The 26038-nt window shown below is 40.8% G+C and overlaps 1 protein-coding gene across 7 annotated transcripts in view; it reads left to right on the top strand.

The window, feature by feature from the left end:
* The window catches only part of NVL (nuclear VCP-like), a 105751-nt gene that overhangs the window by 46911 nt on the left and 32802 nt on the right, over positions 1-26038 (top strand). For all 7 annotated transcript variants that reach the window (XR_002336213.1, XR_002336212.1, XR_002336214.1 and 4 more), the window contains 3 exons: positions 15880-15986; positions 20919-20995; positions 24410-24498. Coding sequence is in view for 4 of the 7 variants with exons in the window: in XM_021064380.1 (XP_020920039.1) it covers positions 15880-15986; positions 20919-20995; positions 24410-24498 (273 nt within the window). In the remaining 3 variants the exon portion in view is untranslated. The remainder of the gene's footprint in view (positions 1-15879; positions 15987-20918; positions 20996-24409; positions 24499-26038) is intronic.

The following is a 26038-nucleotide window of genomic DNA, read 5'->3' as shown; positions in this document are numbered from 1 at the left end:
TTTCTTATACTTTAATATAGATACTAAAACCTTCATGAATTGTATACCATTTCATTTGAAAGTGAAAAACCGAAGGGTGTTAATGGTATATGCTTTGACTAGAAATAATCTTTGAACTAGAAATACTCTCTTTGAATTAGACAGAACTGGATTTGAGTGTTGGTTGTAGTAATTCAGTATCTTACTGACTGCTCGCTTTCCACCCCAGCTGGTCTGTCCCAACTTGAGCAGGTTGTAATTCAGTTTAGGACACTAAGTGCCTGGAGTTCGTGTCAGAGCCTGTAGGTTAAGGAATCATCCGTCTGCAGTACTGCCCCACTTCACATGGCAACTGTGAGTGGTGTTTCCAGAACACACATACTTCTGACCAGCCTGCTCCAAACCTGGGCATTCTCATGACCCCTCAGGTGCAGTAATTTGCTAGAGTGATTACCAGAATGCAGAAAAGCACTATACTTATGATCCCAGTTTATTCTGAAGGTGCACTTAGGGCCGGTCTCAGAGGGAATGCCCATGCCCTCTTTCCACAGTCAGGCCACAGCACCCCTTGGTTAATCAGCCAGGAGTCTCTCGCAAGCTTCAGTGTCCAGAGTTTTTCCTGGGAAGTCACTGTACATCCAGACTTGACTGACTCATTGGCCATGTGTTTGAGCTCAGTCTGCAGCCCCGCCCTGCTTTCCCAAAAGTCTGGCTCCACATTCCACCCCTCTAATCAGAGGTTAGGCTTTCTGATAGCCAGCCCCATCCTGAGGTTATCTTGGGGGTCAACCTTGAGTTATCTCATTAGCGTAACAAAGACTCTTGTCACTCAGGAATTGGGCAAAGACCAAATGTATTCGTTATTACATCAACCCAGGGCAAATGTTACTTCATTTTGCTGACAAGTATTTCTTCACGTATAAAATGAAGATAATAATACCTAATAGGCAGTATTGTCACAAAGCTTAAGTGATGGTGGTAATGCATTTGCTGTGGTGTGTGGCAAGTAGCTGTTTAGTAATTATTACCACTGTCATGAGCACTTTCAGTATTAGCAGTAAGAGTAGTCATTAAGTCATAAAATCACAGAGTCATCCTAGAAGAAGCCTTGAAAGTTTCTCATATTTGGGCAGAGTCACATCCTACCTTTCCTCAGCAGCTGCATATCTTTTCTGTCAGATTTCAAGAAGACAGTCTGCTGTAATAGCCTATCTTTAACTGCTCTCACTATTTTTCATGTTTGTTTTAAGCACTCTTATCTTTTACTTTAAACTCTGTGGATTAGAAAATAATAGGTCCTTCACTGTCACTAGGTTTTATTTATATCCCTTCCTTCAAAACTGGTTCAGGCACTTCTCCTTTCCTCATGGGATTTTTTCCCTCTGATCTCTTTATTTGTCTTTGAATTCTTTTTTTTTTTTTTTCCTTTCCTAGGGCCTTTCCCACGGCATATGGAGGTTCCCAGGCTAGGGGTCCAATCAGAGCTGTAGCCGCCAGCCTACACCAGAGCCACAGCAACACGGGATCTGAGCCGCATCTGCAACCTACACCATTGCTCACGGCAACGCTGGATCCTTAACCCACTGAGCAAAGCCAGGGATCGAACCCACAACCTCATGGTTCCTAGTCAGATTCGTTAACCACTGCGCCACGACGGGAACTCCTGTCTTTGAATTCTTTGTGATTCTCCAGATTCTCCTTAGGTGTAAAACCCAGAACTGACCATAGTAGTCTGTGTTGAGTTTAGCCAGTGAACGACCAGATGCATCATCGTGTTGGTGCTTCTGTTTTGTTCTTTTCCTGTGTCCTTGAATATTGTCTTCTTCTCCACTGTACCTCACCCATCCCTTTCTCCCCATAACAAAGTCCATTGCATTGATGCTTCATGTAAATTTAAAAACAGGTATTCTGGGAATTCCCTAGTGGTGCAGTGAGTTAAGGATCCAGCATTGTCACTGCTGTGGCACGGGTTTGATTCCTGGCCTCGGAACTTCAGCATGCTGTGGGTGTGGCCAAAAATAACTAACTAAATAAAATACAATCTAAAAAGAAATAAAAACAGATTTTCTAACAAACCCACATATGCAGAGAACAGACTAGTGGTTGCCAAGGGTGAGGGAGGGAGGGATTGAAAGTTTGGGATTAGCAGATGCAAACTCTTATGTACAGAATGGATAAACAAAGGGTCCTACTCTATAGCACAGGGAACTGTATTCAGTATCCCATAATAAACCATAATGGAAAAGAATATATGTTTAACTGAATGACTGCTGTGCAGACGTTAACACAATGTTGTAAATCAGCTATACTTCAATAAAATAAAATTTTAATAAATAGATGTTCTAGATCTTTTATATTGATGCTTACTCATCAATTCTCTTCCATTGTATACTCTCCTGTGACATTCTAGTGTGATTATTTATTTATAACTTGTTTTCTGCTCAGGTTTAAGGAACTCTCCCACTCTTTTTTTTTTTTTTTTTTTTTTTTGCATGTTAAGTTTTATTAAGGTTCAAATACAAAACATTCAAAAAAAAGAAAAACCATCTTTTATTCCTAATTCCTTTATGCAGCTACCAGTTAAACAAGGAAAACATGTGCTTGTTTAACAGCCAGTATAAAGCCAAAAAATCAAGACATTCTTTTTTATTAAGTACAGTTAATTAACAATGTTGTGCCAATTTCTGCTGTACAGCAAAGTAACTCATATATATGTGTGTGTATATATACATATGTATGTATATATAGCTTCTTTCTTAATGTATATTATTTTCCGTCATAGTCTATCCCCAGGAGATTGGATATAGTTCCCTGTACTATACAGTAGGACTTATTGTCTAGCCATTCCTTTTTTTTTCCTTCTTTTTAAGGCTGCACCTGCACTGCAGCTTATGGCAGTACCACATCTTTAACCTACTGAGCAAGGCCAGGGATGAACCTGCATCCTCACAGACACTGTTGGGTTCTTAACCCACTGAGCCATGACAGCAATGCCTATCTATTCATTGAAAGTGTCATAGTCTGCATTTATTAACCCCAAACTCCCTGGCCATCCCACTCCCTCCTGCCTTCCCTTTGGCAACCGCAAGACTGTTCTCCATGTCTGTGAATCTGTTTTTGTGTTATAGATAGGTTCATTTGTGCCATGTTTTAGATTCCACATATAACTTGTATCATATGATACTTGTCCTTCTCTTTCAAGACAGGTTCTTTTTAAGGAAAATTTTCTTGTCTGATGTTCTGGTTAGCTATTGCTGCATGTCAAACTACTGTGATACTTAGTGGCTTAAAATCACTGTTTTTGCATTGCTTGTAATTTTAAGTCAGGAATTCAGGAAGGGCCTGTGCAGGTGGCTCATCTCTGAATGACATGCCACCACCCGGTGTGGCAGGGCCAGAGGATCCCTTTCCAAGGTGAATTCTCTACTGACATGGCTAGTGCCTTGGTGTTCCTTGGCATCTCCATCCAACCCCCGCCCCATCCCACTGTCATCTTCCAAGGCCTCTCCTTGTGACTTGGCTTCCATTAGCATAGCTCTCTGAGCATGCACACTTCTTACACGACAGCTGGACATGAAGGTGGAAGCTACCATTCCTCCTGAGGGCAAGGCCTAGAATAGACAAATTCTGTTAGCTGGGGCAGTGACGGGGAGGACCAGATTCAAAAGGAGAGAAGTAGGAATGTAAAAAAATTCAGTTATCTTTCATCTGTATTAATATGTATTTTTCTTTGATCACATTCTTTGTTGTATGGTACAAATTGTGCATTCAACCTCTCAGTTCAGTGTTGTAGATCAGTCATATCATTATTACTGCCTTTAATCTCTCAAAAGACTTCATTTTTCGCTCATCAAAAATTTATTGCACTTTTATTATATCCCTTGTCTACTAAGCTTTGAGAATTAAAAGGTTAACAATTCAGAAAAATTTTTTTGCCTGCATATATTCTGCTGTGGGGCTGAGGAACAGGGGGTAAATAATAGACAAAGAAATAAAGCAGGGTAAGAGGATGGTGAATGACTATTGTTTGGGGAGAGGAATGTTAACTTAGATATCACGGTCCAGGAAAGCATCTTCAGAAGAAGTGATGTGTGAGCATGAACCCAAATGATGTGAAGGATTGAACCATGCACAGACTTGGGAGAAGGTGTTACTGGTAGAGAATCAACAATAGGGACAGAAGCCCTGAGGTGAGAACAAGTTTGGTGTGTCAGAGAACCAGCAAGAAGGCCAGTGTGTCTAGAGTGAAATGGGTCAGGGGGACAGTGACAGAGAGCTGCCCAGGGCCTGTTAGGCCACAGTAAGGGCTGTGGATTTTATTCTGCTGGGTTGGGAAGCAGTAGCAGGGTTTTGAGTGGGGAAGTGATGTGATCTGATTTTTCTTTTTTTTAATAAAATATGTGATTTTTTTTGTTTATGTATTTTGAAACAGTTATAAATTCACAAGAAATTAGAAAATAATGAACAGAATTTTCCTGTACCCAGTTTACCTCAATTGTTGTATTTTGCATAACTAGAGGACGTGATCAAAACCAGAAAGTAGACTTCACACAAAATGTGACCTTGTAGGTTAGCTTTATTCACCTAGTCTGATGCCCTTGAGATTGATTCAAATTCTTGTGTGTATCAGTAGCTTGTTCCTTTTCAGTATTGAGCAGCGCTCTGTGGTGTGCAGGTTCTAGTTTGTTTAACCATTCTATGCGTAGGAGCATTATCTTTTTTCCCTTATTTAATTTTATTTAAGTTTTATTGAAGTATAGTTAATTTACAGTGTTGTGGTCGTTTCTACTGTACAGTAAAGTGACTTAGTTGTCCATGTGTATTTTTCATATCCTTTTCCATTATGATGTATCTTAGGATATTGAATATAGTTCTCTGTGTTATAGAGTAGGACTTTGTTGTTTATCCATCCTATGTGTAATAGTTTGCCTCTGTTAATCCTAAACTCCCAATTCTTCCACCCCCCGACTCCCCCATTTTATTTTATTTTTCATCGAAGTATAGTTGATTTACAATGTGTTAGTTTCAGGTGTACAGAAGAATGATTCCTTTTATACACATAAAACTTTTTCAGGTTCTTTTTCCTTAGAGATTTTTATAAAATACTGAGAATATTTCCCTGTGCTATGGTAGTAGGTCCTTGTTGGTTATCTGTTTTATATATAGTAGTATATATGTGTTAATTCCAAACTCCTAATTTGTCTCTCCCCACCCCTTTACCCTTTGGTAACCGTAAGGTGGTATTTATGTCTGTGAATCTCTTTTTCTTTTCTTTCTTTTTTTTTTTTTTAGGGCCACACATACGGTATATGGAGGTTCCCAGGCTAGGGGTTGTATTGGAGCCACAACTGTTGCCCTGTGCCACAGCCAGGGCAACACAAAATCCGAGCCACGTCTGCAGCCTACACCACAGCTCATGGCAATGCTGGATCCTTAACCCACTGGGCGAGGCCAGGGATTGAACCACATTATCATGGATCCAAGTTGGTTTCATTAACTGCTGTTGGTTTCATTAACTCCCTGAGTTGCTGAACCACAACAGGGACTCCCTGTGAATCTCTTTCTGTTTTGTAAATAAGTTCATTTGTTTTTTGTTGTTGTTGTTGTTGTTTTTTTAAGTTTCCACATATGAACAGTAAGGTTCCACATACAAGCACTGTCATGATATTTGTCTTTGTATGGCTGATTTCACTTAGTATGATAATTTCTGGGTCCATCCATGTTGCTGCAAGTGGCATTTTCATTCTTTTTTATGGCTGAGTAATATTCCATTGTATGTATGTATCTCCTCTTCTTTATCCATTCCTCTTTCAATGAACGTTTAGGTTGCTTCCATGTCTTGGCTATTGGAAGTAATGCTGCAGTGAACAATGGGGTGCCTGTATCTTTTCAAATTACGATTTCCTCTAGAGAGATGCCCAGGAGTAGGATTGGAGGGTCATATGATATCTCCATTTTTAGTTTTTTAAGAAACCTCCATACTCGTTATACCAATTTACATTCCCACTAATGGTGTGGGAAGAATCTTTTTTCTCTACACCCTCTCCAGCATTTATTATTTGTAAGCTTTTTTCTTTTTTTACCTGCACCTGTGTAAGTTCCCCAGGCCAGGGATTACACCCATGCCATGGCAGTGACCAGGGCCACTTCAGTGACAATGCCAAATCCTTAACCCACTTCGCCATAGGGGACTTATATTTGTAGACTTTTTGATGATAGCCATTCTGATCAGTGTGAGGTAAGGTTTTAATTTGCATTTCTCTAATAATTAGTGATGTTGAGCTTTTTTTCCTGTGCCTGTTTGCCATCTTCTCCGTCTTCTTTGGAGAAGTGTCTGTTTAGATCTTCTGCCTATTTTTTGATTGGGTTGTTTGTTTCTCTGATATTGAACTGTATGAGCTATTTGTTATATTTTGGAAATTAATCCCAAGTTGCATCCTTTGCTTGAGAGCATTATAGCCATTCCTAGTTTTTGACTGTTACAAATAAAGCTGCTATGAACATCTATGTATACTTTCTCGTGTGGACACAAGGTTTCATTTCTTAGAGATAGATTCCCAGGAGCATGATTGCTGGCTCATATAAGTGTATGTTCAGTTTTTAAAGAGATTCTCAGATTCTTCCTGAGTGGTTGTAATTTCTTTCAATAATACTAAGAGAGGTCCAGTTTCTATGCACCTCTGCAAGTATTGTGTATTGTCACAATTTTTTATTTTAGCTATTCTAAGAGATGCATAGTGTGATACCTCATCATGGTTTTATTTTGTATTTCTCTAATGGCTGATGAGAATTTCTTTTCATGTGTTTCTTTGCCATCCTTATATCTTCGTCAGCAAATTATCTCTTTGCATCCTTTGCTCATTTTCTAAAATGGCACTGTGGTGTTTTTGGTTTTTGTGGTTTGTGGGTTTTGTTTGTTTGTTTGTTTTTGGAGTTTTGAGAGTTCTTTAAAGCACATGTTCATTTACTTTGCATTCTGTACCGTAATCACCTCTACATACTGGAGTTTGTTTTGTTATGTCTCAGGTTTTGAACAGTATTTGTTTTGTGTGACTTGATTCTTGTAAATTGGCAAACTCCCCATGAGAACGGCCATTAACAGGCTTTGAGGTGGCGGGTCCACTCAGTGAAAGGCATGAAAAAGAAAAATTCATAGAGGGAGATACCAATAAAAATCAAATGACACTGTGGAGTTCCTCCTGTAGCGAGCGCATTGGGATTGGGAATGCTGGGATATGGATTCGATCCCCGGCCTGGCACAGTGGGTTAAGGATCTGGCGTTATAGCAGCTGCAATTGCAGCTGTGGCTTGGATCTGATCCCTGGCCTGGAAACTCCATATGCCACGAAGCGGCCAAAAAAGGGAAAAAAAAAAAAAATCAAATGACACTGCAAAGCTTGTAACAAAAACTGCCATTCTTTGTGTCCCTCTCCCCATCTCTACTCAGAGGCAACTACTGGTAAACTCCTTGGGCTATTTTTCTTCTGTATTTTCTCCATGTTTTCAAATAATATGCTCATACTACTATGGCTTATCATTTTCATTTGCATACCACCCATGAACTTTTTAAGGTCGGTGCATGTTCATTATCTTACACTGACCCTTTACCCACACACAGCCCACCCCATCAATGCCGCACCATCTGTTCTCGCCACTCCATCCTCCCAATATAAAATAGGTTTATCACAACTTTAGTTCAAGCACAAGCCAGCATTTACATTACCATGATTATGCAAATATTTCTCGATACCAGCCTGAGAGCAACACTGGTTAGGTTAGGTTTCCATTTTTTTTTTTTTTTTGGCCATGGCTGGAGCATGCAGAGGTTCCCAGGCCAGGGATCAGACCCTTGCCACAGCAGTGACCAAAGCCACGGCAGTGACAATGCCAGATCCTAAACCACTAGGCTACCAGGGAATTCCTAGGTTTCCTTTTTCATATAACTTTTATTCTTAGATTTAGTAACCCTCGTTTTTTTTCTTTTGCTTTGTTTTCTGTGTCCACATTCTTCATCAGCTATGTTATACAACAGTCAATATTATTTACCTAGGTGACATATCAGTTCTATTTGATGTTTTATTTGTTATTTGAGACATTCCTTCTGGAACTTCTTATCCTCCTGCTGCAGTCCTGACTGGTACCATCTGGGTCTGTGGTATAAATAGCTTTATTTCAGGACTTCCCTTTCCTGCTTTCCTTTGTTTTGCACTGTTTCTGCTCTTACGTTCGTCTCTTGGTTTACTCTCTCATTTTGCTAGAGCTTATCTTTCAGTGGCTTTCCTAAGGAAGGTCATGTAGAAGATACATTTTTTTGAGTTCTTATATATTTGAAAATATCTTTATTCTTCTCTCATTATTGATTGGTTGCTTGGCTTGATAGAGAGTTTTGAGTTGAAAATTATTTTTTCCATAGAGTATAGGTATAGCTTTTTTTTTTTTTCTTTTAAAAGTTGTAAGAGTTCCTGCTGTGGCACAGTGGGTTAAGGATCTGGCATTGCCGCAGCTGTGGCATAGGTCACAGCTATGGCTCAGATTCAATCCCTGGCCCAGGAACTTCTGTATGGCACAGGGGCGGCCAAGAAAGGGGGGAAAGAGCGGGATATCATTCTGATGCTTTTTAGGTGACTTTTGGTTTATTTGTTTCATATGTATGCTTAGCACTTAAACCTCTTAAATGATCTACTAAATTTTTTTTCTTCTATTTTCCATCTCTGTCTTTATGCTTTTCCCCTGATTTTTGAGGTGCTGATTTTTAGAAAGTAAACGAAAACCCTGGTTCACTTACCGTTCTACCTCTCGTTCCGAAGAACTCTGACAGCCTTCTCCTAATGTGAGGTATACCAAAGGCCCTGTTCTGGAAATGAACTACTTCCCTGTGCTCAACCCCAGGAGATGAAGCTCCATGTGCAAATTATATCTCGACCACAGATGCCCTAAGTTTAACTTTTCCTACACACATCTTTGCGTTCCCCTTTTCAAATACCAACTCCTGAAAAAGATGTTCTCATTTGAGGAATAATTCCCACGTCATCCTCTGTCTGCCGGGTTCAAAACATTCTTGCACAACATGTGTAGGTTGTGGGACCCAAATAGCCCCACTAGCTTATTACTCTTTCTTCTATTCAGTGGGTGTCTCCTTCCTCCTAGTATAGCAATTTGGTATCTAGAAAGAGGTTCTGTCCTCCAAGTATAGCACAGTCGGAAAAGTAGATAAATTAGAATGTGCAAGCTTCTTCTGGGCAAGGCATAAGTCTGCAGTCTTATATTTGCGAGATAGCTTCTGGCTCAGGATTCCTACCCATTGTAAGCCCTTAATTATTCCAGATGAAAGAGTGGATGACTTACCAAGAAGATTTTATTGTAGTAAGATATTCAGCCATTTAAATTCCAAGCGAAATGCAGTGTTCCTTTACCTGTCCTCAGTGATCTTGGATCATGGTTGAATGCTCCTTGAAAGCAGTTGAACAATGACTTGGTGGGGGGTCGGGCTAGTATATCTTGCCCTTTGGTATAGTACTGCCCTTTTAAAATTAATGTCGGCCTTGGCATTACTTCTGCTGATATACAGGTACCCTGGTACATAATAGAACTCAGTAAGTATTTGTTTAATGAATCATAAGAGGAGACCCGGAATTCCTATGGCCTAGCATGTCAAGAATCCAGCATTGCAGCAGCTTGGATTGCTACTTGGCTCGGGTTCAATCCTTGGCCCAGGAACTTCCACATGCTGTGGACGCAGCCGAAAAATAATAAATAAATAAATAAATTTTAAAAAATAGAAAAGAAGAGTTCCCGTCGTGGCGCAGTGGTTAACGAATCCGACTAGGAACCATGAGGTTGTGGGTTTGATCCCTGCCCTTGCTCAGTGGGTTAACGATCCGGCGTTGCCATGAGCTGTGGTGTAGGTTGCAGACGCGGCTCGGATCCCGCGTTGCTGTGGCTCTGGCATAGGCCAGTGGCTACAGCTCCGATTTGACCCCTAGCCTGGGAACCTCCATATGCCGCGGGAGCGGCTCAAGAAATGGCAAAAAGACAAAAAAAAATAAAAAAGAGGAGACACATCTGTTTCACAAAGGCTGTGTCATCTTGTAATAATTTTCAGTGGGCATATTGATAGTCTCTTTAGTTTGAGGACCTAATTTATTTTTATTTTTATTTATTTTTTTATTTTTTAGGGCCACGCCCAGAGTATATGGAAGTTCTCAGGCTAGGCGTTGAATTGGAGCTGTAGCTGCCAGCCTACACCACAGCCACAGTAGCACATGATCCGAGCTGCGTCTGTAATCTACACCGCAGCTCACAGCAATGCCAGATCCTTAACCCACTCAGTGAGGCCAGGGATTGAACCCACGTCCTCATGCATACTAGTGGGATTCTTTACTGCTGAGCCACAATGGGAACTGCCCAATTAAAAAAAAAAAAAAAAGGTTTTATTTAGATATGTAATATACTCTGAATTTTACCCATTTTAAGTGTACAGGTCCATGATTTTGAGTATATTTGCAAAAGTGTGCAGCCATCCCAGCAACCTAATTTTAGAACATTTCCATCACCCTAAAAAGAAATCTGTGTCTGGTAGCAGTCCCTCTCCATTCTTGCCCCACCCCAGCCCTCGGCAGCCTCTAGTCTACTTTATGTCTCTGCAGATTTCCTTATTCTGGATATTTTATGTGAATGGAATCATAGAGTATGTGGGCTATCATATCTAGCTTCTGTTTTTTTTTTGGAGCGGGGGGTGGGCTGTGCCTGCGGCATGCGAAAGAACCCACACCATAGCAGCAACCAGAGCCACAGCTGTGACAACGCTGGGTCCTTAACCCACAGAGCCACCGGAGAATTCCAGTCTAGCTCCTTTTACCTAACATGTTTTCAAGGTTCATCCATGTTGCAGAATGTATCAATACTTAATTCCTTTTTATTGCCAGGTAGTATTCCATTATGTGGACATGTCACATTTTATTTATTCACCAGTTGGTGGACATTTAGGTTGTTTCCACTTTTTGGCTGTTATGATAATGCTGCTATGAACATTCATCACAAGTTTTTGTGTGGGCATATAATTTATCTAGGGCAGATACATAAGAATAAAAATGCTGGGTCATCTAGTAACTATACAGTTAACATTTTGAGAAACTGCTGAATACTCTATTCCTGCTAGTAATTGTGACAAAACAGTATATGAGGGTTCCAAGTTCTTCACATCCTCATCCACCAACGCCTATTGTTATTTGTCTTTTTGTTTTTTTCTTATGGTCACACCCGCAGCACATGGAGTTTCTCAGGCCAGGGATTGAATCTGAGCCATCGCAGTCACCCGAGCTGCTGCAGTCAGATTCCACAGTGGGAACTTCTGTTTGTCTTTTTTACTGTAGCCATCTAGTAGATGTGAGGTAGAATTTCATTGTAGTTTGGTTTGCATTTCCCTGGTAGTTAATGATGTTAAACATCTTTTCTTATTGGCCATTTGTATATTTTCTTTATTTGTATATTTGTATATTTTCTTTAGCGAAACAGCTGTTTGAATCCTTCCCCCAGTTTTTGGTTGGGTTAATACCTTTTTATCATTGAGTAGTAAGAATTCTTTATTCTAATCCATAATCAAATGTCTGATTAGAATATGCATTTTCTTTCAGTCTGGGAATCATCTTTTCACTTTCTAGATGATGTTATTTGGAGAACAAAAGTTTCAAATTTTAATAAAGTTCAGTCTATTGATTTCTTTTTTTAATCACATTTGCTTTTGATATCATATCTGAGAAATCATTGCCTAACCCAAGATCCCAAATATTAACACCTGTGTTTTCTTCTAAGAGTTTCATACATTTAGTGCTTATGATCTCTGATTGATGTTGAGTTTTTTGTATATTGTGAGAAAGATGTCCATTCATCCTTTTGCATGTGGATATCTCTCTCAGTATATTTTGTTGCAAAGACTAGTCTTTTCTTCCATTGAATTATCTAGACACTTTTGTTGAAAATTGAGGTTCCATTTGCAACAAAACAGTTTTTCCTAAAGTTGAAGCTTACTACCATTAGCTCTTAAATTTTAGCTGTTTTTTGTTCTTGATAATATAATAGGTCCTTATTGATCAGCAGATGTGGCAAGAGTGCCTCTTCAGGCATCTGTCTCATTTGTGAGTGAATGGATTTTGTCCTTAAATCTTTGGGATTATTGGTGACTTTTTCATTACAAAAGTATGAATTATTGGAGTTCCCGTTGTGGCGCAGTGGTTAACAAATCCGACAAGGAACCATGAGGTTGCGGGTTCGATCCCTGGCCTTGCTCAGTGGGTTAAGGACCCGGCGTTGCCATGAGCTGTGGTGTAGGTCGCAGACGAGGCTCGGATCCTGTGTTGCTGTGGCTCTGGTGTAGACCAGCGGCTACAGCTCGGATTAGACCCCTAGCCTGGGAACCTCCATATGCCGCGAGAGCGGCCCTAGAAATGGCAAAAAGACAAAAAAAAAAAAAAAGTATGAATTATTATCTTGAGGGAGTTCTCCTTGGTGGTCTAGTGGTTAAGACTTTCACTGCTTCAGTTTGGGTTCAACCCCTGGCCTGGGAACTGAGATTCCACATTAAGCCACTACCTGCGGAAGCAAAAAAAAAAAAAAAGGAATTATTATCTCGAGTCTTCCACCTAGAATTCTGTCTCTGACACAGTTAGGTAGGGAACCAATTAGGAAGTTGTAAAAAATAAAACCCAAGAGCAAGATGCTGGTTGTCTCAACCAAATAAAACCTGGGGATGTAGAAAGAAATCTGAATATATTGTGAATATACTCTGAATATAGAGTTGACAGGATTTGCTGGTGGCTTGAATATGCATGTGAGAGAATAGGCTCAACATGACTCCAAATTTTAGGCCTGAAAAACTGGCAGGATGAGTTGGCATTAACCAAGATAGGAAGGACAATGGCAGGGCCCTGTTTGGGAGGGGATGGAAAAAGATTACGATCTCAGTCTTAAGTATGTCGTGTTTAAAATGCCTTTTAGTCAAATAGAGAAGCTGGGTATGAGCCAGCTTATCTTTGAGAAGTGGTGTAATACTTAGAATTTTCTAAGAGCTTTAGGTGGAGCATAGTTTAAGTCGGTGTACACACACGTACACAGACACACACTTTAATGTATAGAAAGTGCTCAGGATGCTTTTAACTGTAATGAAAATAACTACTTTCTTAAAACGATAGACTCTCTAATACTAAATTAGATGTTTGTTAGAGAATTCAAGTGATCATAAAAATCCTAAACTAAAAATGCTTTCTTTCTTTTTTTTTTTTTTTGGTCTTTTTTTTTTTTTAGCTATTTCTTGGGCCGCTCCCGAGGTATATGGAGGTTCCCAGGCTAGGGGTCGAATCGGAGCTGTAGCTGCCGGCCTACGCCAGAGCCACAGCAACGCGGGATCCGAGCCGCGTCTGCAACCTACACCACGGCTCACGGCAACGCCGGATCATTAACCCACTGAGCAAGGGCAGGGACCGAACCCGCAACCTCATGGTTCCTAGTCGGATTCGTTAACCACTGCGCCACGACGGGAACTCCTAAAAATGCTTTCTAATTACAGTCGGGATCATTACATCAGGCTTTATCTTGAGGCATGCAGGTCTGGCTTTAAGATCTATGTTTGTGTATTTAAGATTAAAAAAAAAAATTTTCCACAGCATGGTATTGACAATGAAAACCCAAAGCTATAAAACTCCTGGAATATGGGAGAAAATTTTTTCTACGTTGGGCTAAACAAAGATTTCTTAAAATATGACACCAAAAACACAATCCTTTAGAGCAAAGATATAAATTGAATTGCTCTTCAAAATATGCTACTAAGAGAATACAAAGACAAACCACAGACTGAGAGAAAATATCTGCAAACTATTTTATTTAACAAAGGGGTTTATATCCAGAATAAATCATGAATTCAGTAACAACTCCCAACTCAAAACTCAACAATAGAAGTTCCCACTGTGGCTCCAATGGTTAAGAACCTGACATGGTGTCTGTGAGGATTCGGGTTTGATCCCTGGCCTCACTCAGTGTGTTAAGGATTCAGCTGCTGCAAGCTGCAGCGTAGGTCCCAGATGTGGCTAGGATCCAGTGTTGCCATGGCTGTGGTGTAGGCCTGCAGTTGCAGCTCCAGTTCAGCCCCCTATCCCAGAGACTTCTGTATGTCACAGGTGCAACCATAAAAGATCAAACAAAAAACTCAACAACAACAACAGACATTAAAAATGGGCAAAAAGTTTGTACAGACATCTCATCATAGAAAGTATGCAGGTAGCAAATAAGCACATGAAAATGTGAACATCATTAGTCATCAAGAATGCAAATTAGGAGTTCCCATCGTGGCTCAGTGGTTAATGAATCCAACTAGGAACCATGAGGTTTAGGGTTCAGGCCCTGGTCTCGCTCAGTGGGTTAAGGATCCGGCGTTGCTGTGGACTATGCTGCAGGTCACAGATGGGGCTCGGATCTGGTGTTGCTGTGGCTCTGGCATAGGCTGGTGGCTACAACTCCGATTAGACCCCTAGCCTGGGAACTTCCATATGCTTTGGGTGCGGCCCTAGAAAAGACAAAAACGAAAACAAAAACAAAAAACACAACAACAAGAACGCAGATTAAAGCTGCAGTGAGATAACACTGCAAATCTTGGAATGACTAAGATTAAAAAGACTGCTAAGTGTTGGCAAGGAGATGGAGGATCTTGAGCTCTTATACAGGTCTGATGGGAATGTAAAATGGTACGACTGATTTGGAAAACAGTTTGTTGATTTTTAAAAGTTAAGCATTCACCTGCAGTGGATAGTCATACTACTTTGCACCCCACATTTTGGTATTTACTGAAGAGAAATGGAAGCGTATACAAAGTCTTTACATGAATATTCATAGCAGCTCTGCTTGTCGCAGTCCAAAACAGCAAACATGCCAAATGTTTGTCCACAGAAGAATTGAAGAACAAATGCGGTGTAGCCATATAATGGAATGGTACTCAGCTATAAGAAAGAAATAAGTACTAATGCACATAACCACCTAGATGAGTCTCAAAATAATTGTGTTGAGTAAAAGAAAGCAGATAGTGCATACTATATGATCCCACTTACACAAAATTGTAGAAAATGCAAACTAATCCATAGTGACTGAAGAGATCAGTGGCTGCCTACAAATAAAGGACTTCAGGGAAGGACAAAAGAGAAAGGTTAAAAAGGATTTCACAGAAAAACATTTTTTTTCCTTTGGTCTTTTTAGGGCTGCACCCATGGCATATGGAGGTTCCTAGGCTAGGAGTCGAATCGGAGCTGCAGCTGCCGGCCTGCGCCACAGCCCCAGCAGCGAGGGATCTGAGCCCTGTCTGCGACCTACATCACAGGTCACGCAACGCTGTGTCCTTCATCCACTGAGTGAGGCCAGGTATTGAACCTGTGTCCTCATGGATGCCAGTCAGATTCATTTCTGCTGAGCCTCATCAGGAACTCCCTTAGAATCTTTTAAGTACAAAAGTTCTTGAGACCAGAATGTTTGAGAACCTTTTCCCTATAGAGTCAGGTGACTTGTAGGTTTGGCAGCCTGCACTGTAGTGTGATGGTGAAAGTGTTAGGCTTCATTCTGCAGTGGGGAACAGGAGTTGAGGGAATTGAATACGCATTTTAGGAAGACGACTCTTGCAGCATTGTAAGGCATCTCAGAGAGCAAAGTTTACAAACAGGACGGGCTGGGGGGACATTACATCCACCTTCACAGAGAGTCGAGGTGATGGGGGCATAACTGATAGAGTGTGTCTCCAGTTAGAGGGAAGGGAGAATCCCTCTACCTGAGGAGTAGGCGGGGGTCATCATCCGAGATCAGAAATCCTGGAGGAAAGCAGGAAAGATTTTATTTTACTTATTTAGGATTTTCTCCTCCGTTCTCTAGATATCATTGACCCTGCAATCCTGCGCCCAGGCCGCCTGGACAAAACACTCTTTGTGGGTTTGCCACCCCCAGCGGATCGTCTTGCCATCTTAAAAACTATCACAAAAGTGAGTAAAGGAAATGGTATATTTTTGTGTATATTTCTTGCATTTTAAATACAGATAAGTAGGAGTTCCCACTATGGTGCAGGGGATTAAAGATCCGGTGTAGGTTGCAGCTGTAGCTCGGATTTGATCCCTGGCACCAGAACTTCCATATGCCACAGGTGCAGCCAGATAAATAAATACAGATAAGTAGGAGTTCCCGCTGTGGTGCAGCAGGTTAAGGATCTGATGTTGTCACTGCTGTGGCTTGGGACCTTTCTGTGGTGTGAAAATAAAAGTGATATTTAGAGTTAAATTCTTAACGGATATATTTGAGATATCAATTACATTTTATGTTCTTTTAGATCTTCGATTATCACTTTAAAGGAATTATCCTCAACATATTTGAAATGGAGAAGAAATTTTTAAGATGAAAAGTAAATAGGTAGAGGCTCGTTATAAATATCCAGTGGAAAATTGAGTTTTAAGACTACAGCGTTGAATTCTGTCCTCCATTTTAGTATATGACAACTTTTTTCTTTTTTAGTGGCCCTGAGACATACGGAATTTCCTAACCAGGGATCAGATCTGAGCCACAGTTGTGACCTATGCTGTGGCTGTGGCAACACCAGATCTTTTAACCACCCTCTGGTGCTGGGCCAGGGATCAAACCTGTGTCCTGGTGCTGCTGAGACCCTGCCAGTCCCTTTGCACCCTAGTGGAAACTCCATGACAACTTTTAAGATGCCTGTACAGTATTGACGTTGCTGTTTTTTAAAAATAATAAGCAGTGCATACAAAATACAAAAAAGAAGACCGATCACCCTTAATTCTTCTACTACAAAATAATCTGCATACATTTCGTGAAGACAGCATTCCAAACATTTTTGTTCAGCATGAGTTGTTGGATGGGTGGATAATTGAATGAATGAGAGGGAGGAAGGGGAGTAAACTTAACACTTAATTCAATTTATTTGAAATTTAAAAGTAAACAAAGCTAAACTTCCCAGTATACATTTCATTACAGATGGCCTCAGTTTAATTTCTGCTCTGCAAATTAGATAATTAACATTCTTCTGTTGCCCTTCTTCCACTTACCAGCTTTTGTTCCCTGTGTAGTTTTTCTTTGTTCGCTGTCAACACATTTACATTCTGTTCAAGAGTCATGTTCTTTAGTTTCATATTTAAATCGATAGGCCCCTCACACCCAGCACTTTGCCACAGCTTTTATGTCTTCTAGTTTATTTCGATTTGTCATTTGATGATGAAACCTGATATTTCATTATCAGGTTTATTCCATTTATTAATAGTTTCTTTATTCAACTGTATTTGTTGAGTTCTTTTCATGATTAAGAATCATTTCAATAAATGATTCTCTAAAATATTTATGTAGGAGAGTTCCTTTTTGGCTCAGTGTAGGTTACAGACATGGCCCTGATCTTGTGTTACTGTAGCTCTGGTGTAGGCTGGCAGCTGCGGCTCTGATTTGACCCCTGGCCTGGGAACGTCCATATGCTGCAGGTTCACCCTAAAAAAAAAAAATTGTACAGTTGGCTTTATAAGCTTTCTAATATGCTATTGAATAAAATTCTGATTGTTCCCACATGACAGTATATGGAATTCACCTTTCATTTTACTTCGTACTACAGCTCAGAAACATGGCCACATATCAGTTAAGTTTCCATCATGGCTCAGCAGAAATGAATCTGACTAGTATCCTTGAGGACACAGGTTTGATTCCTGGCCTCGCCCAAAGGGTTAAGGATTCGGCGTAGCCGTGAGCTGTGATGTAGATTGCAGTTGTGGCTCGGATCCCTCATTGCAGTGGCTGTGGTGTAGGCAGGCAGATGTAGCTCTGATTCGACCCCTAGCCCGGGAACCTTGATATGCTGCAGGTGCGGCCCTAAAAAGACAATAAAAAAAAAAAGAGAGAGAGAGAGAGAATAATTAGATTTAATGTTCCAAATATTCTTAGCCCTTATTTCTACTAATTGGAAAATAATGTTGGTATTGAAGCTCTTATCCTATGTAGACCTTTGTATCTTATTATAGCCCACATTTATACTCTCACAAAAAGGTAATTCGTTACTTTTTTTCTGGTGAAAGTATTTGGGGGTTTATTTTTCTAAAAAATTAATTCCTAAGAATAAGAAAATTTCTGAGAATTTGTATTGCTAAGAATTATTTTTCTGAGATACTACTTTTAGGTAATTGTTTATCGTATTCCTTTGTATATTGAGCTTTCACAAGAGAGTGAACTAAAAGGGTGACCTAAAAATCAAGCTAGCCATTGCTCCCACTGTGCCGTTGTAAGAAAATTTTCTCTACTGGCTTCTCATAAATAGAACGCTCAGGTGTAACAGGCATTTTTAACAATATCCCTATCATAAAAACAAAAACAAGCCTTTCAGGACTGAAGTTGGTAGTTCTCCTAATATAAGCAGAGGATATTGCTAAAATTCAGTTCATTAAAAACAACTTAATGAAAAGCCAAGGAAATGCACCTCTGAGAATGTGTGGGCCTTTATGAAAGCTCAGCAGAACCCAAGAGTAGAATTTAGATATTGAGAAGTATACAGGAATTACCGTAGGCAATCCTCCATTAATCTATTTCTAATGATCGAGCTTTTGATTAAAACAGGAAGTACCTTTACCCCTCCTAATGGTGGGTTGAGGGACTCAACAAGGCAGTGTTCTCAGGCCTCCCCATTTCAGAAATAGCTTGAAAAGTCCAAACATTTCTGTTCGCCATCATGATAAATCCCTATCTAAACAAAACCTCTCCTCCCAGTCCCTAATATAGCACCAAATTATACTTTCCAGTATCTCTGTCTGGAGATAAGATACTGGGTTTTTTGTTTGTTTGTCTTTTTATTTTTATTTATTTTTTTTTATAAATGAAATTTTATTTTATTTATTTATTTTTTGTCTTTTTGCCATTTCTTGGGCCGCTCCTGCGGCATATGGAGGTTCCCAGCCTAGGGGTCTGATCCGAGCTGTAGCTGCCAGCCTATGTCAGAGCCACAGCAACGCGGGATCCGAGCCACGTCTGCGACCTACACCACAGCTCACGGCAATGCCGGATAGTTAACCCACTGAGCAAGGGCAGGGATTGAACCTGCAACCTCATGGTTCCTAGTCAGATTCGTTAACCACTGCGCCACAATGGGAACTCCTGTTTGTCTTTTTAGAGCCGAACCTGCGACATGTGGAAGTTCCCAGGCTAGGGGTTGAATTGGAGCTGCAGCTGCCGGCCGACACACCACAGCCATGACAATGTGGGATCGCAGCCAAGTCTGTGACCTACACCACAGCTCACATCTGAAAATGTTTACATGAAAAGTAACTTTAGGGATCGTGCAGTCTGACCATCTAGCTTTCTACACATCTGGAGGGGAAGAAAAGAAAAAAGCACAAAGATTGGAAAAGAATATTGAAGAACAGAATGTATATATGTGTATAACAGAATCACTTTGCTGTCTAGCAGAAATTAACACAATATTGTAAATCAGCTGTACTTCAATTAAAAAAAAAAAAAAACCCGCAAAATTGTTTCTTGAACACAGAGTTTATTTTCCCATGTTTATTTCACAGGTTAAAGTGGATTGGATGGGAAACATAACTCTTTCTTGAAGCTGTGTTACATGAACATTTGCAGTTTATCTAATGATAGCAGCTAGCACGTGTACCACTTATAAAATTCGTAAACATTCCTAACAGAGAGGATATGAGCGGACACTACGTGCGCCGGGCTGGGGGGCCTGTGATTGTGCAAGGTGCCCGGTCGGCTGACCCAGTCCTTGCTCCGAGCATCTGCTGAGCTAATGTTTACACTGACAGTTTAGTGTTTGTTTACCTTTATCTCTGTATTTCCTCTTAAACTATTTATTTCCATGTAGTATTTTCTACCAAGGAAAGATAATACGTAAAGCACTGATCAGAAAGATACAGCAAATACTCACGAACCTACCAACTAACAGTATCACATACTTTGTCACTAAAAACTTTTGTTTGCCTCGGCAGTTTAAGTCACTACAGATGTTAATAAATATGTACTGTATGCAGGCAGTTCGCTGTTAGATGTTGTTGGAATTCTAAGACTTCTGGTCTTTGTCCTTTCTAGCATCTCTTGGTATGAGCCAAAGGGTAGTTGGGGCCAAAGAAGGGCTTGAGTTTTAGATAAAGGGCTTGAGAAAGAGCAAGGTGAGCACCGAGGGCTGTTGGCTTTTTTTTTTTTTTTTGCTGCTTTATAGGGCCGCACTTGAGGCACATGGAAGTTCCTGGACTAGGGGTTAAATCGGAGCTGCAGCTGCTAACCTGCGCCACAGCCACAGCAACACGGGCTCCGAGCTGAGTCTACAACCTACACCACAGCTCACAGCAATGCCAGATCCCCAACCCACTGAGCGAGGCCAGGGAGGATCAAACCCACATCCTCATGGATGCTGGTCAGATTAGTTTCCGCTGCGCCACAATGGGAACTCTGGCTGTTGGCTTTTATTGTGGAGTAGTTTGCTATTGTTCTCTCCTGGCAACGTTCAGTGTCATTTCTCCCTTCCTAGACAACCTCACATCAAAATCAAGTACATATGCATATCAAAACTGATCACTGCTTAAGTATTTACCATATTTAATCGGGCAAAGAAAATGTGATTCTCACCTTTGGAGAGATTGAGGTGGCAGTTTTTGTTCTCGGCGTTTTGTTTTTTGCCATTACACTTACAAATTCTTCAGACTTTACCAGGATAAATTGTTTGCCTTTGGCTTTCCCAAGTTTGGAATCTGCTTCTTAACCTCATTTCCTAAAATTGAAATTTGTAAAAATCTTATACCACTAGTCTGGGCGTCATTTATATTCATGTAACCAAGAAGCCATTACTATTTATTTAAAAGCTATTATGTGGGAAAATATTGATCTTTAAAGCTTCAATGAGAACGGATTTCTCTCTTACTTAGAATGGCACCAAACCCCCACTGGATGCAGATGTAAATTTGGAAGCACTCGCTGGTGACCTTCGCTGCGATTGCTATACGTAAGTATCTCTGTCTCAGGTCGGTTAAGGCTCTGAGACTCTGTGTCCTCACGTGTAAAATGAGAATGATGTTGGAAGGATTCAGTCAGGAATCCTGTAAAGCACCTAGCTTCTAGCTCTTCCTTCTTAGGGAAGGGACTCCCCATTTTGGGGCTCTGAGGAGTTCCCGGGAGCAGGGGGAACCCTTTCTTATGATGACACTTGGTACTCAGCTACCCTCACACCATCACTGCCCTTCACACACTGTCTCTCCATCCTTCCAGAATGTTAAAGCAGACCTTTCATTAGCAGCTGCCACATTATCCAGGTGCTTCGGCATTTAAAAGAAAAGAGTCTTCAAGTTTTTCAAGCCTCAGAGTACATTTTTCACTTCACATCTCTTAATAAATATCCACACACTATATAGTAAAAGCAGGAAGTCAGATATTTCTGCCTTCAGCTTTTGTGGGATTGTGGTGGTTGTCATTATCGTTGTTTTCTTCATATGTTTTTACGTAAACTTGTTTATTAGCTTTCTCCGTTTGGGTTCACAGGGAAGAAAATGAAGCTCATGTGTAACTAATGGGGTCACCGCTCCCTCTGGCTTATTTTAAAAGCCCCGTTGATCATCACGTGTACGTGGTGCTCATGACATTCCTGTGGGTCAGGCCCAGGTGCTGTGCTTTGTGAAGCTAAGTCAGTGAAGAAGGCTCTGTTCTGCTCTCCCAGGTCTTCAGGAGTCTGTTATTCAACAGTGTAAATTTACACCCAGAGAGCAGAGCCACCGGTACTGATTCAGGCACTTGGTTACTTCTGGTTTGGTTGAGGACTTTCACATAACTGTCTCCTCACATGATAATTCCTCTTGAAACCATGCAGGTCATTTTTAGGGAGCATGTCCAGGACTCAGTTTTATCTCTCGTTTTTTCATATATGAACATCTAGGGCTATAAGTGTCAGTCTTTGTTCTCCAACCCTAACCCCAGTGCTCCTGAGAAATGTGCCACACTGTGGTCAGTAATCTGGGCTCACTTAAGAAAGTGGTGACTGTCAGAGTTCTCCGGTGGTGCAGCATTGTCACTGCAGCGGCTTGGGTCACTGCTGTGATGCAGGGTCTATCCTTGGCTTAGCGAACCTCTGCATGCCATGTGCATGGCCAAAAAACTGAAAAAGAAGGAAAGAAAGTGGTGACTGTCTTGATGAAGCGGAGATGTGCAGTTCCAAGCGGCGGTGGTGAGGGGCAGATGTAGGTAGGCCCCACCTTACCTTTAAGGAAAATTGTCTCTCTCCCCCTTGTTGGGAATCAAATGCATGTCAGTATGTAACTAAATGAACTTACTGCTATTGAATCAGAGCTGCAGTTGAGGCCTAGGCCGCAGCCACGGCAACACGGGATCCAAACCACATCTGCCACAGCTCTCAGCAACCCCGGATCCTTAACACGCTGAGCAAGACTAGGGATCAAACCCATATCCTCAGAGAGACAGCATTGGGTTCTTAACCCACTTAGCCGCAATGGGAACTCCCAGTAGTTTACATGTTTTGAGTGCTAAAATCTGAAAAGATTGGCAGTGAGTAACAGAGGCAGTTTTGATGGCAGAACTTACTCTGGGCTGGGAAATCCTGTTGTGGCTCAGCCAAGATCCCTGAGGACGTGGCTTCAGTCACTGGCCTTGCTTAGTGGGTTAAGGGTCCGGCATTGCCGTGAGCTGTGGTTATAGCCACATCTGGGGGTCAGTTAATAAAGGGGTAAAGGGGTTAAAACCTTCAGGGTGCAGGCTCCAAGGTAACACTTCCTGTGTTATTCCTATGTGCACATATGACCTTAGATTATATTTCTATGAGTTCATGTTAGAAATGTTTACCAAATGTGCATATGGTTTCCATTGCCAAGAATAAGCCACACTAAATTCTTTGGGGAAAAGAAATGGGGAGAGTCAGGACATATACAGTAACGTGATTAAGAACTTGGTTTTTGAGTCAAATAGACCTAGTTTCAAATCCCAGCTCACTGTTTATCAGCTGTGTGACTTTAGGTAAGTCATTTACCCCCTCTGACTCCCTGTTATCTCAGCTGTAAGATGGGAATAATACTAAAACCGACCTCATAGGACTGTTGTGATAACTAAATGCAAATATTGTAAATTTTTAGCCTAATGCCTAGAACATATTCAATCAATATAAGCTGTTACTACACACAAATAAAAATTAATGAGTAAGGAGTGTTTCAAATAATGTGAGTGAATTTAAGTAAAGGTAAATAAAATTTTCATTACCGAAACAAAATAGAGAAGTTAGTGTGTTCGTTTTGGGTTTTAATGCCACTGTCATCACAGTTTGAGAGACACTATAATATTAGTCTTTCCAGCTACTTGTTACGTTAGTTAATGATATCTCTGCCCCAGTGTTGCTTTAACATTAAGGAGTGACTATCCCAGCATGTACGTGATTGCTAAGTAATGTTGTAAACCTAATATTTAACCAACAGAAACTTGGATTCAGTTAATAATTTAAACTCTGTGAGTCTTTAATTTTATTAAAGTTATATGGATCATCAACTTATTAAATAAGTTTAATATCTGGAAATGAGGTTTATCCCCAAGTTCAAACTCTTTTCTCAAAGAATCTCGAAGAATCCTGTTAAAGATGTAATGTATTGAAATATCAGTCAGCATCAGTGCCTTTTGTTGCACTCAAGACCCATGCAGACTCAGCATGTTATTTCACAGATCATTTCATGAAGGCTTTTTAGTTCTTGCTGTGTATTAAGTAAATCACAATCTGTCCATTTGGCTTGAGCTTGAATTATGTGCCTCAGTGACTTTCTAGCCTTTGTATTTTCCATTTTTGGACTAGGGGTCCTAAATGACTTTTAAATAAGCTTATTTTAAACATTAGGTAATATCCTAACGGGCCAGTCAGCACTTTAGCATTGGCCTTCAGAATGAAAATTTTACAAAAAACAATGTGTAAGTTGCTTTCTACTCACTAATTGTTTTAGACCTTTTATATTAATATTAGTATCTGTAATGCTTGGCGTGAAAATATTTGATTCATTGTTTAGTTTCCTCTGTAATGTCCTGTCTTCAAAAAGTTAGAGATATTTTAAGTGAAAGCTAAAAGCTCTTTCCTACTACCATAATCAATTTATCCCACCTTTATTGGTCAGTTTCTTTCCTGAGTGGTTAATATGTGACTTCCCTTGTGGCGAAGTGAGTTAAGGACCTGGTGTTGCTGCAGCTGTGGTGCAGGCTGCAACTGTGCCCTGGGTTTGATCCCCAGCCTGGGAAGTTCCACATGATGGTGGATACAGCCAAAAAAAAAAAAAAAAAAAAAAAGAGAAGAAGAAGAGGAAAATGACGCTTAGACTTCTTTCTGGGCTTTTGCAGTATCTAAGAAAAAATTAATAAAACACTTTTTTTTTTTTAATTACAGGGGAGCAGATCTCTCTGCTTTAGTACGGGAGGCTTCTATCTGTGCACTGAAGCAAGAAATGGCAAGACATAAGAGTGGAAATGAAAAAGGTACAGTTATGTTCAGAATCTCCCAGTCCTAACTGATTATCATACTGTTAACCTGGAAAATAATCATTTGCTAGCATCTGTGATATTAAAACTGACCCCCCCCCCCTTTTGGCCACCCCGTGGTGTATGGAGATCCCATACCAGGGATTAGATCCAAGCCACAGCTCGGATCCTTTAACCCATTGTGCCGGGCTGGGGATCGAATCTGCATGCTGGCACTGCAGAGATGCTGCCGATCCCGTTATGCCACAGAAGGAACCCCTAAAACCAACATTTTCTAATGAGACCTTTAGCAACAATTCTAGAATGTTATGTAATCTCTGTGGCTGACAACTGTAACAATAGCAAAATTGGGGTTCCCTTGTGGCATAGTGGGTTAAGGATTTGGTGTAGTCATTGTAGCAGCTTGGGTCAATGCCATGGCATGTGTTTGATCCCTGGCCTAGTAACTTCCATATGCCATGTGCTCAGCCAAAAAAATAAATAGCAAAGTTATTAATAAGTTAATGAAGTATCTTCTATCTTTCCTTTCCCATGCACATGTTTAGATTTAAATAAGTGGGTCCTCTCACTGTCTTCATCATGAATTCGGTCTATTTATCAATCTGGGAAAAGCTTCTCACTCTTTTGCTGAGGTGATACCTCCATTCTTGTTAAAATGTAGCCTAAATCAGAGAGCTTAGAAAACACACACATGAGAAGTGAAAATTGAAATACTTTTCCATATACTTACACTTTCCTTTCAAAATACAAAATTCATAGATGTTTATTATGTGACGATTTGGGGTCATTTCACCAGCTTTGCACTATTCTTCACTTTTGACAGTGTCTTTGTACTGTTTGAGGGTGTATGGATGAAAATGATTCATTTGTGACTCACAGTCTGACCATGCCAAGTGCAGAAATAGCCTCTGCTGGGAGTTCCCGTGGTGGCTTAGTGGTTAACAAACCCGACTCATATCCATGAGAATGTGGGTTCAATCCCTGGCTCCGTGGGTTAAGGATCCAGCGTTGCCAGGATCTGTGGTATAGTTCAAAGATGCTGCTTGGATCCTGCATTGCTGTGGCTGTGGTGTAGGCCGGTAGCTGCAGCTCCAGTTTTTCCTCTAGCCTTCGAACCTCCTTATGCCACAGGGGTGGCCCTAAAAAGACCCTGCCCCAAAAAATGGCCTCTGCTTGGTTCCTGGGACAGTTGTTTGGTCAGTTGCAGTGTGTGGCCATCTTCCTTACAGTGCTGTCAAATATCTTCTTCAAAAAGGCCTGCCTTGGAGTTCCCATTGTGGCTCATTGGTAACTAACCTGACTAGTATCCACGAGAACGCAGGTTCAATCCCTGGCCTTGCTCAGAAGGTTAGGGATCCTGCGTTGCTGTGAGCTGTGGCGTAGGTCACAGATGTGACTTGGATCTGGCGTTGCTGTGGCTGTGGCGTAGGCCTGCAGCTGCAGCTCCAAGTGGACCCCTAGCCTGGGAACCCTAAAAAGACAACAATAACAGCAAATTAAAAAAAAAAAAAAAAAAGGCCTGCCATGTCCTCAAAAT

This window comes from Sus scrofa, chromosome 10 (genome assembly GCF_000003025.6).
Source record: "Sus scrofa isolate TJ Tabasco breed Duroc chromosome 10, Sscrofa11.1, whole genome shotgun sequence".
Lineage (NCBI taxonomy): Eukaryota > Metazoa > Chordata > Mammalia > Artiodactyla > Suidae > Sus > Sus scrofa.
Note: the sequence above shows the minus strand (reverse complement) of the source record. Positions and strands in the feature narration are given on the sequence as shown.